Raw genomic sequence first — 15,830 nt, 5'->3', positions numbered from 1 at the left:
AATCGTTATACAGAAATAGTTGTTATCATAGAAGATCAAGTGTGTTTCTATGAAAGTATACTGCTTTCCACCCAATTTGACCGTTGACCCATATAGAACCATTACCCGGAGTTTGACTGTACGGCCACGGGGACGGGACACTATATTATATACATGGAGAGAGAATTTGAACGGACGATGTTTTTTGCCTCTAGGGACATCAAATCGAGAAAATAAATCGGTCCTGGGTCTAGGTCTTACACCATTTGACCTACAAAAATAGCTTATTCTTTATATGGAATACTCAGTTTATTTGTACAATGTATAAAGTATACAAATTCCATCCTATTGTAAAATCTGAATCCTTTTTTTTATATGTTAGTAACGTTTATACTGTCTAATTTAAAAGAGATCGTTCACTTAGCTATAACCAATAGTGCTGTTAACTGGTATTTTGATATATATAATTTGTTTTCTCGTTTTATATTGACATTGGTTAGCTGCCTCTGCTCTTGGTCTTGCTCGTACTTTTGATGTTGTAGTGATGGACGGCAGGCAGACGGCAGACGGCGACGGCATCGCATTTTCATAGTGACTATCATAAACACAAACTTAACCTCCAAGAGTCGAATCTCGAAGCATTGTTTAACTGTTTCTCGTCTATGATCTTATTTTATATCTTATAAGTTATACAAAAGACAAACTAAACACGTTTTACACCTCTGGCTAACATGAATAGATATCCTTTTAATAACTCTGGACGAGGACTTTTACCAACGCCTAAAGTAAAGAAAGCTTTTTCACCTCAGGTGCCCCAACCTAGTCCAAACAATCAAAATAACCCATACAGTATTATGTCAAATAACGGGGGACGCGAAAGTTATTACAATCGACCTTATTTTTCAGATCCTTTAACGCTATCTCGAGTTAGTATGGTAAGTTGACATTTTTACTTATTAAACAACTAAGTTAGTAGGCTAGGCCTAGTCACGTTGTATAGATTTGTTGTCATGTTGTTAGATTATAGGCTAGGCTCCACTATGTATACAGTAGTATTATTTGAAAAATTGTTTAGTGCCTCCAAAAAATAGGATAGGACCTAGGCCCAAGTTACTTAGATGATGGACACTGTTTATTAAAGGCTAAATAAGTGAACTGAATCAGGGTTTAAATCCTGTCGATTATCGATGGCAAATTGCAATTTTGGAGTAGGATACAATTCTGCAGATTGCCTTACAATAACAAGGGTACAGTTTCTTAACTTGGCTATGCTAATTTTGATTGAAACTATCTAATTGAAAATACAGTACCGTATCGATAAATAATCAATAGGTATTTTATCATATCAATTATAAAATTAAACTGTCGTAACCTAACCTAACTAACCAAAATAGCTGGCAATGAAAAAATCGAACGAAGGTTTAGAAGATGTAGGCCTACCCTAATAACAATATTCAATAGCCTAAACTTACTGTCATACATAGCAGTAACTGTCATGAACATGTTCCTTCCTATGTAAAGTTATTTGTTGTAAAAATGATGAAACCGTGTAGTAAATAACTTATTATTTGATGAAATATTAGTTAAGTTACATATTTATGTTGTATTGGATAGCCTGTAGGCTAGTCATAATGCGATATAATGGATTGTAGACCAGTGGCGGATCTAGATCAGTCACAAGGGGGGGGGGCGACCAAGGGGGTCAGGGGGGGTGTTCGGGGGTACCCCCTGAAAAATTAGTGTAAACTAAGTCTCCAAAATGGCAGTTTCATACCATTTCTTTGTCTAAAGTTAGTGTGACAAATTATTTTACACAATTTGTATGAACGACTGTATTACATGCAGTAAAAAATATATGTATATGTATGCCCGAGGGGGGGCGGTCGCCCCCTTTGCACCCCCTCTGAATCCACCACTGTTGTAGGCCTATGCCTTGCAAGACTTCCTGCCCACTGTGCTGTGGCGTTACCTAGCTTAGGTTAGTGTATTTCAGTTCGGCTTCGTTAAGTTTATGATAGGCTAATAAAACCAAGGTACCATTTGTAAAATAAAAGTTTTTATTTTATTGTCTAGCTTGTAAAAGAGATACTTAACTTAACTGAATCTCCAAAAATGTAAATTTGAATTAGGCAGCTACGGCAATACTAATTTTAGGCCTAACTTAACCTCTTTTTTTCAGGTGATTCATAAACTAAACTGTACCTACTTGACAAAACTAACATAAAAGCCACAACAATGCAATGTAAAAGAGTGGCGGGCAGTATTCTTTGAAAATGAAAAGACCCAAGAGAATAGACTGCCTAGCCAAGTTAAACTTATGTAGCTTTTCGATTTCAATATTTTAAGTTAATTGATTGAAATAATTAGCCTAACTTATTTATCGATTAATTTATTTGATAACTTATCAAACTAATATTTTGTCCTAACTTATAACTTAATATATTGTAGGTTTTCTGGCTAACTCCCTACCTAACTTAACTTAACTTAAGTTACCCAGATTTTCTTGCAGCAAGGAGATATTTAAACTAAGGTGAGGATCCTATCCTAATTTGGTTATAATAACCTAGGTTAATGTGATTGAAAATACCAATAGGTTTTGATTCAATTATTTTCTAAAAAGGCTACAATGGAGTCGAATGTCAAAGATTTTCCCAAATATTATTGGCTGACATTAACTTAACTTAAGTTGAATTATTTTGCAGTATCTCCAAAATAATGGAAAACGAGGTAAGATTGATTTTGACCATATGGTTGACCAACTCCAAAGGGAACACCACGAATACAGAAGGAAAAAGCGATGGGCGTTCAAAAACCATCTTAAAAAAGGTAAGTGTGTTAAGCTTATATGTAGGGATCATCCGGCTTTAAATAGGCTAAATCACAGAAAACATACTACTATTACCCAGAATGCTAATTGCGTGTTAAACAGTGTTAAGTACTCGGAGAGAGCTTTGCCTGTCAATTCGTAATGCTGATGCATTATATGCTAGTGGCGCTGCCTACGAATTGACAGGCAAAGTTCCCTCCGAGTACTTAACACTGTTTAACACGCAGTTAGCATTCTGGGTAATAAATAGTTGTATGTTTTCTGTGGCTAAATGGTCCTGACTAATGAAACAGCAGCTGGTCTTAGTAACAAAGCTACACAACGCATCACACTCAATTCTACCAATGAATAGGCTACAAACCCTATAAGAAGCGAAATGTCTATCTCTCTCTCTCTCTCTAAGCCTATTCTTTGTCTCACTCTCTCTCACTCAGTCAGATGACTTGGCCGTCGCTCGCGATCGTCTACCTAGCGGCTGCCGAGGGAACTATCCAAAGTTCAAATATTCCCAGAAACAAAGGCATTGCGCTTTTTAATGTTATGTATTCATTGATTCTACACTAATCCTTCACTCATATGGGTTAAACACAGATGGCGTACCCAACTTGAAAATGATAATAGGCCTAAAGCCCCCCATACACTATCCAACATGTTGGTCGGACATGTCGGGATCCAACGTCTTGTCGAACATATTGGACGGTGTGTGGGTTCCGACCCGACATGCTCGACGGATATGTCAGGTCGGATGCTCGGTCCGATAGCACCACCCGACTCGAGCCGTCCGCCTGACATGTTGGACCCATCGATGTATATTACTCTACTACATACATCGATTATACATCGATTTATTATGCATAAGAGTTATTATACATCAATGGTTGGACCGTGTGTGGGAAACCATTAAACTGCTCGCCCGACTAGCCACAATTTCCAGTTGGCTTGTATTTAGCGAGTTGTGTGTGATAACCGTCCCATTTTCCTTAATGTAATTTAATGATAATAAACAGTTCTGGTCAGAATTTATTTAACTCTACAGAGACCAGAAGGCGTTGTGTGATGTCAAAAGTAAACTCTATTGCAATAAACATGTGCGTAAAGAGGAGCACGATATTCTGATGGAAAAGTGCAAGGAACTGTATCCAGAGTGTGATTTAAAGTTCGTTATAAATAAAATTGCAAATTTAAGAGCCTCGTTCCGTAGGCTCTAAAAATCATCGCTAAAAATCCCCCACAAACAGCTACAGTCGTCTCAAAATCCATCTCAGAACTAATATTTCACCTGACTTTTTGGGTAACATGCTCGATAGTGTGTGGGAAACACCCAACATACGTCAGGTTGGATGATGGGTCCGTCGTCAGGTCAGATTGTCAGGTCGGGTGGCATGTTCGATAGTGTATGGGGGGCTTAATAAACAACTTCTGATTAGCATTGTACGTGTTATTAAATTTAGGGAAAGTAAATAAAAGTTACGTATAATAACACTTAAAACATATATTTACGCTTATAGGTACTGTTAACTCACAAGACGGCAAATATACATAAAAGATGGTAAGTGGTGATCGATTTTGATTGGACACTCCAATCATCATTAGACCCAATAGGCGAATGACAAGAATCATTGATGGGTAACATTGAATGGTCAAATTGGCTAAGTATCAATTTGAAGAGCTGAGTACTGTAAGCTAAGTGTGAAAAGGAATTACATGCACATGTTCAATTTGGTTTGTCAGTTAGAATTGACTATGATTTGTGTAAATGTTTTTAAGACACTGCCTCTGTTTTGCTGAAAGTTTTCTCACTTAGCCTAACTTAATTCACTTACGTGTTAAAATAGTAACTTTAATGTTTAATAATACATATTTATTTGTAGCCTTCATCCAAATCTTTCTTTAAATGATTGTTCCTTATTGTGAGTTGACAAGTGAGTTTTTGTTTTTTTTTACTCTAGCGGTGGAGGTAATAAGTTTGGAAAACTCTCTGAACCAAGACGATAGTGATCTTATAGAGGATGATGATGACATAGAGACTAGTGATCCCAAAGGTAGAAGTTCACCTAGCTATGCGTTTGAAGTAAGTATCTTATGAACCTCAAGTACGCAAAACTTTTCTAAAACTAATATATATTTTTGCTGGCTAGAGGCTAACTTATAGCTAGATTAGGGCTTTTTTAAATTTCTAAGGAATAACAGGTTTACCTTTGTACAATTATGAGCTTCACTTGATACACAGCCACTTAGGCCTACATAATAAACTACTACTACCATACTACCAAACTACTACCATACTACCAACTACTACTACTACTACTAATAATATGTGAGTTGCACCTCAAGTTAGGCATATTGCTACTTTCTCCTTTTCACTCCTGTTTGCAAGTTCACTAAACTCTTTTTTGTAGGCCTAATTGAATAATTTTGTGTTCCTTAAAAAAATGGAAAAATGTGATAAAATATGTCAACAATATATAACTGTTTAATCCCTGGCGCTCACAGGGTTAATTGATAACAAAAACTTTACGCCTATTTTGTTAAACCTATTAATTTCAATGTATTTTTTTTTAGGGAGATGGTGATGTAAATTCAACTCTTGAAGATAGCTATCTTCAGCAAAGTGCCAAAAGAAGGTAAGTTATTAAAAATGTTATTAAAAGGTCATAAAAATCTATAATATTAAAACGAAACTGTGTTTTTTTATTTCACGATTCTGAATCAACCACTCGACGGATTTTCATGATTTTTGTGTTGAAAGAAAGATAATTTTGAGAACTAGGGAATGTCGAAGCCATAATTTTAGTTTAGGGTCCCAGTTTTTTAGAAATTGTGTTTTAATTTTTAAAAAGTCTAGCAGCCGACGCTAAGATTTTAAACTAGCTTTTGGCATAAAATAATTTGTTTAACATAACAGCTGTAAACATTCAGCTTTTGTGTCACAAATTCAGCATTTGGATAAAAATGTAAAGACATACTTAGGGTTGACTTATTTATACTATGTGTAATGCTAATCATTGATACGTTCAATTCTTCTGTAAGGGATGACAGATTAATTATACATAGTAAAATACTAGGATGTTCATATTATTTTTAAAAGCAATCTTTGTAATCTTCGATTTGTTTTAGAGCAATATAATTTGTTTTAACTAACAGCTGGTTAAATATAAACTATAGAACTATGAGGTTATTTTATTTACTCTTATTTTGTCATTGATTATAGTAAAAAAGTAAGATTAGTAGAGATAATTAGACCACATTTGAAAATAGTTAAACCAAAATTAATTAAACCACAGTACAAATCGAGGCTTACACGAGTCTTAAATATAAAAGGATAAATGCAAATTATTTTACTGCTCCACTTTTCAAGGAAAGATTATAAAAATAACAATGTTTACATGTTTTAATTCTTCATGGTAGCTTTTTGTTTACAATTATGATTGTCTGCTTTAACATTGTTTGGATTAGGCCCGGAAATATTGATGTCACAAAAAGAAGATCAAGAATAATCAGGAATCACGATTTTAAATTACCACCACAACCTCAGCCGGGTTTTATACAAAGATAAACGGATGGATGACATAGATTGAACACAACGTCAACATTGACCTAGGATACTGCAATTAGACAAACCATCCTTTTATGAAATCGTGTTCAGTTGTGGTTACGTTTGGGGGTGCCTATATTAGCGCCCCCAAACGTGAAAATATAACTTTTATTTTAACTATGAATATATTGTAGTTTAAATTAACTAATATGGGAAATTACGATGTACATTTATTCAATGAGGGTGGGTAATTATGAAGGATAGAACTGATAACGGTATGGATAATAAACATTGACAATTACGTCATTAGCTTTACTAGCGTGTTTACTTTTTATATTCCTGCTACATGTGACCAGTTTTTTTTTCAAATGAATGTTATTTGAACCAAACAGCTGTTTCAAAACAAACTGTTATTGTTTTTACTTTTCTTTGTTTACACTTATTTATTTAGCAATTAATGCAGTGAAATTGAGGATAGGTGTGACGATTAGTTTTGATGTTAGGACACCAAAGTTAAATTATGTGTACTGTGAATTTTATTGGATATGGTCTTTTTTTAGGTCGTTTCTATTCAGACCTACTGGAAATTGTGTATAGTAGTTGTATTGTGGTGATAATAATTAATGAAGAGGCAGGTATGCTATGGAAGGTAGTATCGTTGACTAGGTCTACACACTTCTCAATTGACTATTACTCTCTCTACTGTAGCACAGAAAACATACTACTATTCTGTGACTGTAGGCTACTTGTGCGTCTGTGCGAATCGGCTGCCTCTCTTAAACGCTTTTCACATCATAAAAATTGCAGAATTGCTGTTTTATTGTAAAATTATCGGATTTAAAATGCATATCGTATAGGCCGTATCAGGTATATATTATGATGGAATAAAAATATTTTTGGTCACACAACATTTTGTTTACAAGATGATTTTTCACATTAAAACTGCAATAAACTTTGTCTTTATATGTGTAAACTAGCTGATCTGAATTGTACATGGTTTTAACTGACTACTGAATTCCCGTACGTAGGACGGGCTAACACCTCGTAAGGTATTAAAAATATTTTACTTCCTGGTGAAGATGATATCTATATATATAATACGCTAAGCCGATTTTTGTAAACAGAACTCCTCCCTCATTTTTTGACCGATTTTGATGATTAAAGTGCCAAAAGAATGGCCCTGATCTGTAGTTTTGCAAAGTCTTTTTCATTTTTTGGAATCTTTATTAGTTTAGGCAGGATCTTCCATCAAAGTTGGGGTTTCTCCCATAAGATTAACATGGGGGAATCTAAAAATTTAATTGGGATCTTTGTCTCCACTAATTTGAGAGAACGGCTGGGCGTAGAAATTTGGTAGAGGTGTCCAAAGAAAGGTCTCGGTCTCTAGATGAGTTACCAAAAGAAAAACAAAGTGAATCCCGTTAGGGCTCTGCCCCAGAAGCCCTTAAAGATCCCTCCACAGATTTGTTTACATTTTCATCATGTGGATAATACTTTTGAATTAAACAGCTGTTAATTCTTAAATTGTATTTTAAACAACACACGTTTATTGGGAGTCATTGAATTGTCCAAAAGAAGTAGGCCTATTTGCAGTGCTATTTACTGATTTTAAAATTGATTTTCTTCTGTATCATGCCATGTTTTGCAATATAACGTTCCATTACTAAATCAGTTGACAATTATTTTATAGTAACTCTTACAATTATTTCTTATCGATGAACTATTATCTTATTACTATTGTACGGGTTGGTGTCTGCTTTATTACCACTTTTGCCCATATTTTATCATATTATTCTAGACAGATCATCATAGGTTCATGAGATTACTGTCATAGATGTGTCCAATCATTGGAAAAGTCTTTGGTTGTGTTATACAATACAAAATAATACAAGTGCAGAAGGGCACGTTGTCCATATTTTGTTAAATTAATATTAGTGTACATCAACTGGATAAAACATTTTACAATATTTAAGTAGAAATATGTGCATAATTTAAAAAGTCATTAAACTGGAAAACTGCAATTTACTGCAAACTTTTCAGAGAGGTTACTTCGATGTATTCATTCCGCTTGGTAAAAACATAATAAGGGTATGTATACAAATAAGAACTTCAACTGTTAGAGAGCCTTTGAATGTTATTAGACTTAACGAAGATGGTTCTGCATGTAAACTATCGCTACTCAGCAACAAAAACCATTTAATTTATCTCTAAAAAAATTTATTCTTAAGTGGACTGAGCAGCAGCCTAATAATACTATGTGACTACGTATACAGTCACAAAATGCCCAAACTCACATTTATAATTCGGCTTATATTTCCCCAACAGATTAATTATCTTTAGAAGAAGTTCATTGAGCTCTTATAGTGTCTAATAACATCCAAACACAACAGAAACCTTTATCTTTAGTCTAGAATGGTACCTATCTTTGACAAATTATTTGCAGTGGCCTATATTACTGACCGTGGCCCACGAGGTTGGTAACATTATCGAAAATAACATGACATTTTACCTGTAAAAATGGCACAAAGAGTAAATACTATTTAAGCAGCTACTGTCATGACAGAAAGGTCATATTCCTTTTAAACTAGATCACATCATCCTTTACAAGATACGTTGATTAACAATGCATTTAAACGTCAATATTTACGTAACAGCCAATTTACAGTATTCTTTGCTTTTTGGAAATGCCACTTTGCTATGTCATTTGCATAATTTGTTGCCAATGAAGCGCACGCCCATATAAACTAAGAGGTCCCTAACCGTCGATTTCGACGGGTTTCTCCTAGTACCAAATAATATACTGTAGCTCCTTTCTATAGGCTAGACAAAGTTTTACAGAGTGACAAATAACATATGTTTAATATTCATTTTTTTATGTTGTGTTTTGTAAATATTTACTTTTTGGTTTTAAAAAGATAGTTAATACCAAACTTTGACTTTTAATTTATAATCATGGCGCAGTCGTAAAGTTTAAATAGAAGAAGAGAAAGTAAAGTTAAATATTATGGAGTTCAATAAACCGTATCCACTGAACCTATCGGAGGGAAACATTTCAGATAAATTTAAACAGTTTAAGGAAGAAATCGACATTTACTTTATTGCTACAAAAACAACGAAAGAAAGTAAGGAAATTCAATTAGCCAGACTGAAAAATCTACTGGGGACAGATGGTTTGAAATTGTACAACTCAATAAAAGATGAGTCTGTGGTTGAAACTGTTGAAAACCTGATGAAGACATTGGAAAAACACTGTGTACCAAAACAAAATATGACCATGAGCATTCATCTTTTATTTTCAAGGAAACAACTACCTCATGAAAATTTTGACTCGTTTTACGCAGACCTCAGAAATCTAATAAGATGTTGCAAGTTTGAAGAACAGGAAGAAAAAATATTGAGAGCACTTATAATTCTAGGAGTGAATAATAAAGAGTTGCAGGAAAAACTACTAAGAGAAGATACAAGTTTTGATAGAGTAATCAACTTCTGTAAAGCATCTGAACTTGCAGAAAAAAATGTGCGACTTGTCAATAGTAAAGGTATAACAGATCAAAACCATTTTGAAGTTGACACGGTCGTGAATTCTAAATTTACAGATGGACAGGGCATGAGTGCAATACAACGTTTTAATCAGCAGCAGCAGCAGGGGTATAAAACGTCACAAGGAGGTTACAACAGACAGGTAGGCAAAACTAATAATTGTTATAGATGTGGTGGTATCCATCATGGAATGTGTCCTGCAATAGGAAGAATCTGTAAAAAATGTGGTAAGCCAAACCACTTTGCTAGTGTTTGCCGAAATAACAATAAATTCCTTGGTTCAAAACAATGTAATAATTTGCAAAATGTTTGTAACAACAGCATGTCAGTTGAAGACAATCATGAATCAGACTTTAATAGCCTTTGTGTGGTTGATAGCATAAAAAATAAAAACGCTTGGTATAAGACTCTTCTGGTAGAAGGCAAAGAAATAAAATTCAAACTTGACAGTGGGGCAGATGTCAATGTATTGCCATTTCGCTATTTAAGAAATCTAAACTTGCCTAGTAAATTGAAGCCTTGTAACACCACATTGCAGTCATTTGGGGGGTTTTCCATTAAGCCTTGTGGTATAATCGATGTTCAAATTGAAACCGATCAAAAGTTTGATGTAGTTAGTTTTTTAATTGTAAAAAATGAAAACACAGTACCTATTTTAGGACTTGAAACATGTATTAAATTTAACCTACTAAAACGAATTGACAGTGTCAGAAATGAAAATGGTGGTAATACCGACCTAGAGAAAGAGAAGTTAAAAATCTTTGAGGAAAATAAAGATGTTTTTGAAGGATTAGGCTGTTTCCCGGATAAATGTAAAATCAAAATAAAAGAGGGCGCACAACCCACAATTAGTACTGCAAGGAGGCTACCTCTAAAAATTAAAGATAAGTTTAAAGAGACCTTGGACTCTCTTGTGAAAAGAGGCATCATACAACCTGTTGAAGAACCAGTAAATTGGGTAAGTAATGTTGTTGTGGTGGAAAAGCCCAATGGGTCCTTAAGAATTTGCATTGATCCAATAGAGTTAAATAAAAATATTGTGCAAGAGAAGTTCACAATTCCAACTTTGAATGAAATTTCTCCTATGCTAAACAACAAAACTCATTTCTCCATCTTAGATTTAAAGGATGGGTTTTATCATGTACGCTTAGACGAGGAATCAAGTAACCTTTGTTCTTTTGCAACTGTATTTGGAACATATAAATTTCTGAGAGCTCCTTTTGGTCTGTCTTGTATGCCTGAAATGTTTCAAAGGCTCGTAAGTAAATACTTTGGTGATATACCAGGGGTGTCAGTTTATTTCGACGATCTTTGCATAGCAAGCAGATCTAAAGAAGAAAATGATGAAATTCTTGAACAAGTGTTTGAGCGGGCTCGAAAGTACAATATCAAATTTAACTTAAGCAAGTTTCAGTACTGTAAAAGTGAAGTAAAATACTTAGGGGTAAAATTTTCAAAAGAAGGGATGTCACCTGATCCTGACAAAATAGATTCAATCAAAAAATTAGTCAATCCAACTAACAAAACTGAACTGCAGAGAATGCTCGGAATGATAAATTATTTAAGAAGTTTCATTCCAAATGTGTCTGAATTAACTGCTCCATTAAGAGAACTTCTAAAAAAGAATGTAGTTTGGAATTGGACTCAGAGTCATTCAAAAGTACTTGAAGATTTAAAAACAATAATCTGTAGTTCTCAGGTTCTCGCACCTTTTGATCCAGATATACCTGTGGAAATCCAATGTGATGCATCAAAGGATGCTATTGGCTTTTGTATGCTTCAGAATGGTAAGCCTGTACATTTTGGGTCCAGATCAATGAACAATACTGAGCAAGACTATGCACAGATAGAGAAAGAACAACTGGCAATTTGTTTTGCTGTAAAAAAACTGCACACTTATATATATGGTCTTCAGGATGTAGTAGTTTTTACAGATCACTTACCACTTGTGTCAATAGCAGTAAAACCACTTGGGAAAATTGTAAATAACAGACTAAAGAGATTGAAACTAAAACTAATTGATTACCAGCTGAAAGTAAAATACTTACCAGGAAGATATATGTACATTGCCGACTTCATGTCAAGATGTGGAATAAAAACTATCGAACCCAAAGATGTTCTAATGGATGATTTCATTCACACTGTGGAAGTTCATGAAATAACTGAAGACGAACCTAGACTAAAACTTTTTCAATCCAAAACTAAGTCAGATAACATTTTGACCTCGGTAAGTGAGTATCTACATAACTGTTGGCCGGATCCAAAAGTACTTGAGGGTGAGATAAAACATTTTTTTAATATCAGACAAGACCTGCAGGTTAATGATGATTTAATTTATTATGGCGAAAGATTAGTTGTACCCAAAAGTTTGCGAAAGTTTGTATTAGATACTCTACATGAAACTCATTTAGGATCCTCTAAAATCAACAAAAAAATGAAACAATTGTTTTACTGGCCAGGTATAACTTCTGATGTAATAAATGTAGTGTCAACATGTAAAATTTGTCAAAAATTTGGGAAATCAAAAACCAGAAGTCCAATGATGAATCATGATATTCCAAACATTCCATTCAGCAAAATTGAAGTTGATATTGCAGAATTTCAACGAAGTTATTATCTAGTAATTGTGGACTATTACTCTCGGTGGATTGAGGCTCTGAAGATAAGTTCAAAAAGTAGTTCAGTTATTATTTCTAAGCTTAAAGAAGTATTTTCTAGATTTGGGATACCTAGAACACTGATTGCTGATAATATGCCTTTCAACAGTATCGAGTTTAAGCAGTTTTCTCAGGAATGGAATGTAACAATCATAACAACAAGTCCATACTATCCCCAATCAAATGGATTAGTGGAAAAATCTGTCGGAATAGTGAAAGAAATGTTAAAAAAATGCCAAGAAACAAAACAAGATCTGCAGTTATACTTATTAAACTACAGAAACAGCCCAATATCTAACCTTGAAGTTTCTCCAGCTCAGCTTCTTAACAGCAGACACTTAAGAAGTAAAATTCCAATGAGAGAAGAACTATTAAAACCCAAACTTGTAGAGGACAGCATCTATGACAAAATGATAGAAACTCAGAAAGCACAAAAGTCACATTATGATAGAAAGTCTTTAAACCGTGAAGATAGCTTTACTGAAGGGCAGGAAGTATGGGTTCAAGATGTATTCAATAAAACATGGGATGAAGGAATAATAGAGAAAAAACTTCAACAACCCAGATCTTATTTAGTTTCTATTAAAGACAAGGGTATAAAGAGAAGAAATAATAGATTTATAAAAAAAAGATTAGGACTCCAAGCTCAAGGGGAAGATGACAAATAACATATGTTTAATATTCATTTGTTTATGTTGTGTTTTGTAAATATTTACTTTTTGGTTTTAAAAAGATAGTTAATACCAAACTTTGACTTTTAATTTATAATCACAGAGCTTATGAGGTTTTAACAGTTCCGAGTTTCGTATTTAATAAACCATTATCACCAACCAAAATATATTCTGTGGACCTCAGTTTGAAAAGCTATGTAACCTATTGCTGCACTGCATCTATTTTGGCAATCTAAGTTAAATTGACAATGCTGGTATTGCAATAGGCCTATTTAGAAAAGAAAAATGTACTTTGAAATAACCAAAATTTAACTGGTGTACGTATACATGATTTCAGTTGAGTCTCGACTCCTCGTACGCTGGTTATATCCTAAAGTCTGTTAAACCAAAGGAGTTTAGAAGTTTTTTTTTTGTCTTCTTGTGGTCAACATCTTAGTACTTATTCTAAATTACCGAGCGTTGAAAGATGACAATGTTCCGCTAGGAACTGGTACAAGCATGTATGTCAGACTACCTTCTTCTAATTTTATTAGTTATGTTCAAGTAACAAATTTTGTTTTTTGTAAGGAAAACCTTGTAGGCCTTATGTAGCCTATATTTACGATTTTACAAGATGTCTGTGATGGTTGCGTGACAACTGAAATATTACGATGACCTTGTGGTCATTTGACTCGGATGTCGCTGCAATTGCAGGAGATAACAAATGTGTAGCTTTGCTCATTTAAACCTACATAAGTTTATTATTTGATTCTGTTTGTAACCTCAATGTTACTCTTATTTTGAGATACCTTCAATTTATTATTCTTCTTCCATTTCCAAGTTATGGATAATTTTTCTAGGGAATTTGTAAAAGTTTTTCGGGTGGGTAACTCTTCATTTGATCTACAATTTAATAAGAGAACATCAACTAAAAATTTGTACTGTTATTGTTTTGTTAGCAGAAAAGTATCGACTAGCTCGCCTGCCCAAGAACTTATCAGTATAGTGACCAGTGACGAGGACAACAATGAGGAAGTCGCTGCTATCAAGGTTGGTTAACACTCAATTTAGTAGTTCAGGGAGTTTTTTTTTTTTATAAAAAAGAGGTTGGCGGCCTCTTTTAACCTTGCATTTGCCCGTCGACATAGACTAAGCGCCCGTGCGTGGAACGTTTACAGCAAAGCAAGGGGTGAGCCGGTACAGTACAAAGGTGAACTGTACTGATAAATTTTTGTGGCAGTGACCAGGATCCGAACCCACGACATCGCTGCCTTGGGCCCGAAGTCCGCGAGGCTACCGACTGAGCCACCGACTCACTATGTTTAGTTTAACAAGTCAAAAACTGAGCCATGTTTAGTATAGGTGTATATATATATCTGCCTTTGCTTGTAAATCTGTACAATGGTGTCCACTAGCCTCTTAAAATTTGATAAATGAGATTGCTGGATTATAACTTCCGTTTGGTTTGAATGATATGATAGAATTGGCTAACTCCAGAACCTGCTAACTCGCGTCAGGTGGTAGAACTGGCTAACCCCAAAATTTGCTAACTGTCCCACTCCACTTATTGCTTAACCCTTTTAGAGCCCACTAACTTGATTTTGTCCCGCAGTGAAATTCGCTAACTCTTGAACTTGCTTACACGGCCGCGCCCACTGCAGGGAGTGTTGCCAACGATGTTAAACTAAATTATTGTATACTGCTGTATTTCAAATATGTATGACAGAGACTAAAATGTATTATAAGCTAAGAAGTAATACACGAGTGTGAGTGTAGGATGGAGAGAGATATTCCATGTAGCATTTTTACTAATTAAGACAAGCCGCTCTGTTTATTAGTCAGGACTATTTACCATTTACTCATTCATTATCCAGCAAAATGTCTCACTCCATTCCACCCTCACCCTGCATTTTGATTCAGCTTGAATCACACTTAAGTTATGTGCTGTCTCAATAAACAGTTTGAACTAATAAAATTATATAGGCTCGAAACAGGTCCATTTGATTAGAAGTGAAATTGGACAGAAACTACTCATTATTACATTTAAAGGATGTAGTCTATATTGGTGTCTTGTAGGCTTTTTAGATATTATTGTTTGGTAATAAAATAATAGGCTTCATCAAATCATCTTAAATACTTAAATTAAGTTATCCTGGTAATTTTCGTCTTATTTGGCTCCACATTTTATAGGCTACTCCACAAAACTGCACCAATGCAACTCCAAACACCCCTACATGCAACACTGTAAAAGTAGAGACAACGCCAGCGCCTAAAGTGACAGTGCCAGAACCAGTGACGCAAACAAAAAAACGGAAGACGCAAAGTTCTCTCGTAGACAGCAAGAGGTTCAAAGCTTCTCTGGAGCCTGTTCGTCCAACTGTGTCCTTCAAGGATATCGGAGGAACGAAAAAAGTCCTTCAAGAGGTTACTCAGATGTTAATTCACATGAGGCATCCTGAAGTAAGTGTAGTGGCTGGAAAATTTTGTGTTAGAATACACTTGCTAAATACTATGTCAAAAATAAATTAAAAGTGTGTCTCAAATCCAAAACAAGTGAAACTTTGGCTGAGGTGGGATTTACAAGATGCTGGATTACTGAGCCTTGTCTTAAAGCTGGTTTTAGATTAAGTTTGATTAAACGA

General features: G+C 34.6%; 1 protein-coding gene across 2 annotated transcripts in view; it reads left to right on the top strand.

Moving 5' to 3' along the window:
* The first annotated feature begins 566 nt into the window (after positions 1-566).
* The window catches only part of LOC128994735 (nuclear valosin-containing protein-like), a 35,574-nt gene continuing 20,310 nt past the window's right edge, over positions 567-15,830 (top strand). Inside the window, exons 1-6 of one of the 2 annotated variants that reach the window (XM_054419481.1) lie at positions 567-914; positions 2,682-2,805; positions 4,756-4,877; positions 5,369-5,430; positions 14,151-14,238; positions 15,379-15,648. In XM_054419481.1, the coding sequence (XP_054275456.1) occupies positions 711-914; positions 2,682-2,805; positions 4,756-4,877; positions 5,369-5,430; positions 14,151-14,238; positions 15,379-15,648 (870 nt within the window). In that variant the 5' untranslated portion in view covers positions 567-710. Of the gene's footprint in view, positions 915-2,681; positions 2,806-4,755; positions 4,878-5,368; positions 5,431-14,147; positions 14,239-15,378; positions 15,649-15,830 lie in introns of both variants that reach the window. The other variant, XM_054419480.1, reaches the window with a different exon arrangement.

The sequence above is a fragment of the Macrosteles quadrilineatus genome, unplaced genomic scaffold (assembly GCF_028750875.1).
Source record: "Macrosteles quadrilineatus isolate MER2022 unplaced genomic scaffold, UCM_ALF_1.0 Scaffold_5__1_contigs__length_97177068, whole genome shotgun sequence".
In the NCBI taxonomy this organism is placed as follows: domain Eukaryota; kingdom Metazoa; phylum Arthropoda; class Insecta; order Hemiptera; family Cicadellidae; genus Macrosteles; species Macrosteles quadrilineatus.
The sequence above is the reverse complement of the archived record's forward strand: the minus strand, read 5'-3'. Positions and strand labels throughout refer to the sequence as shown.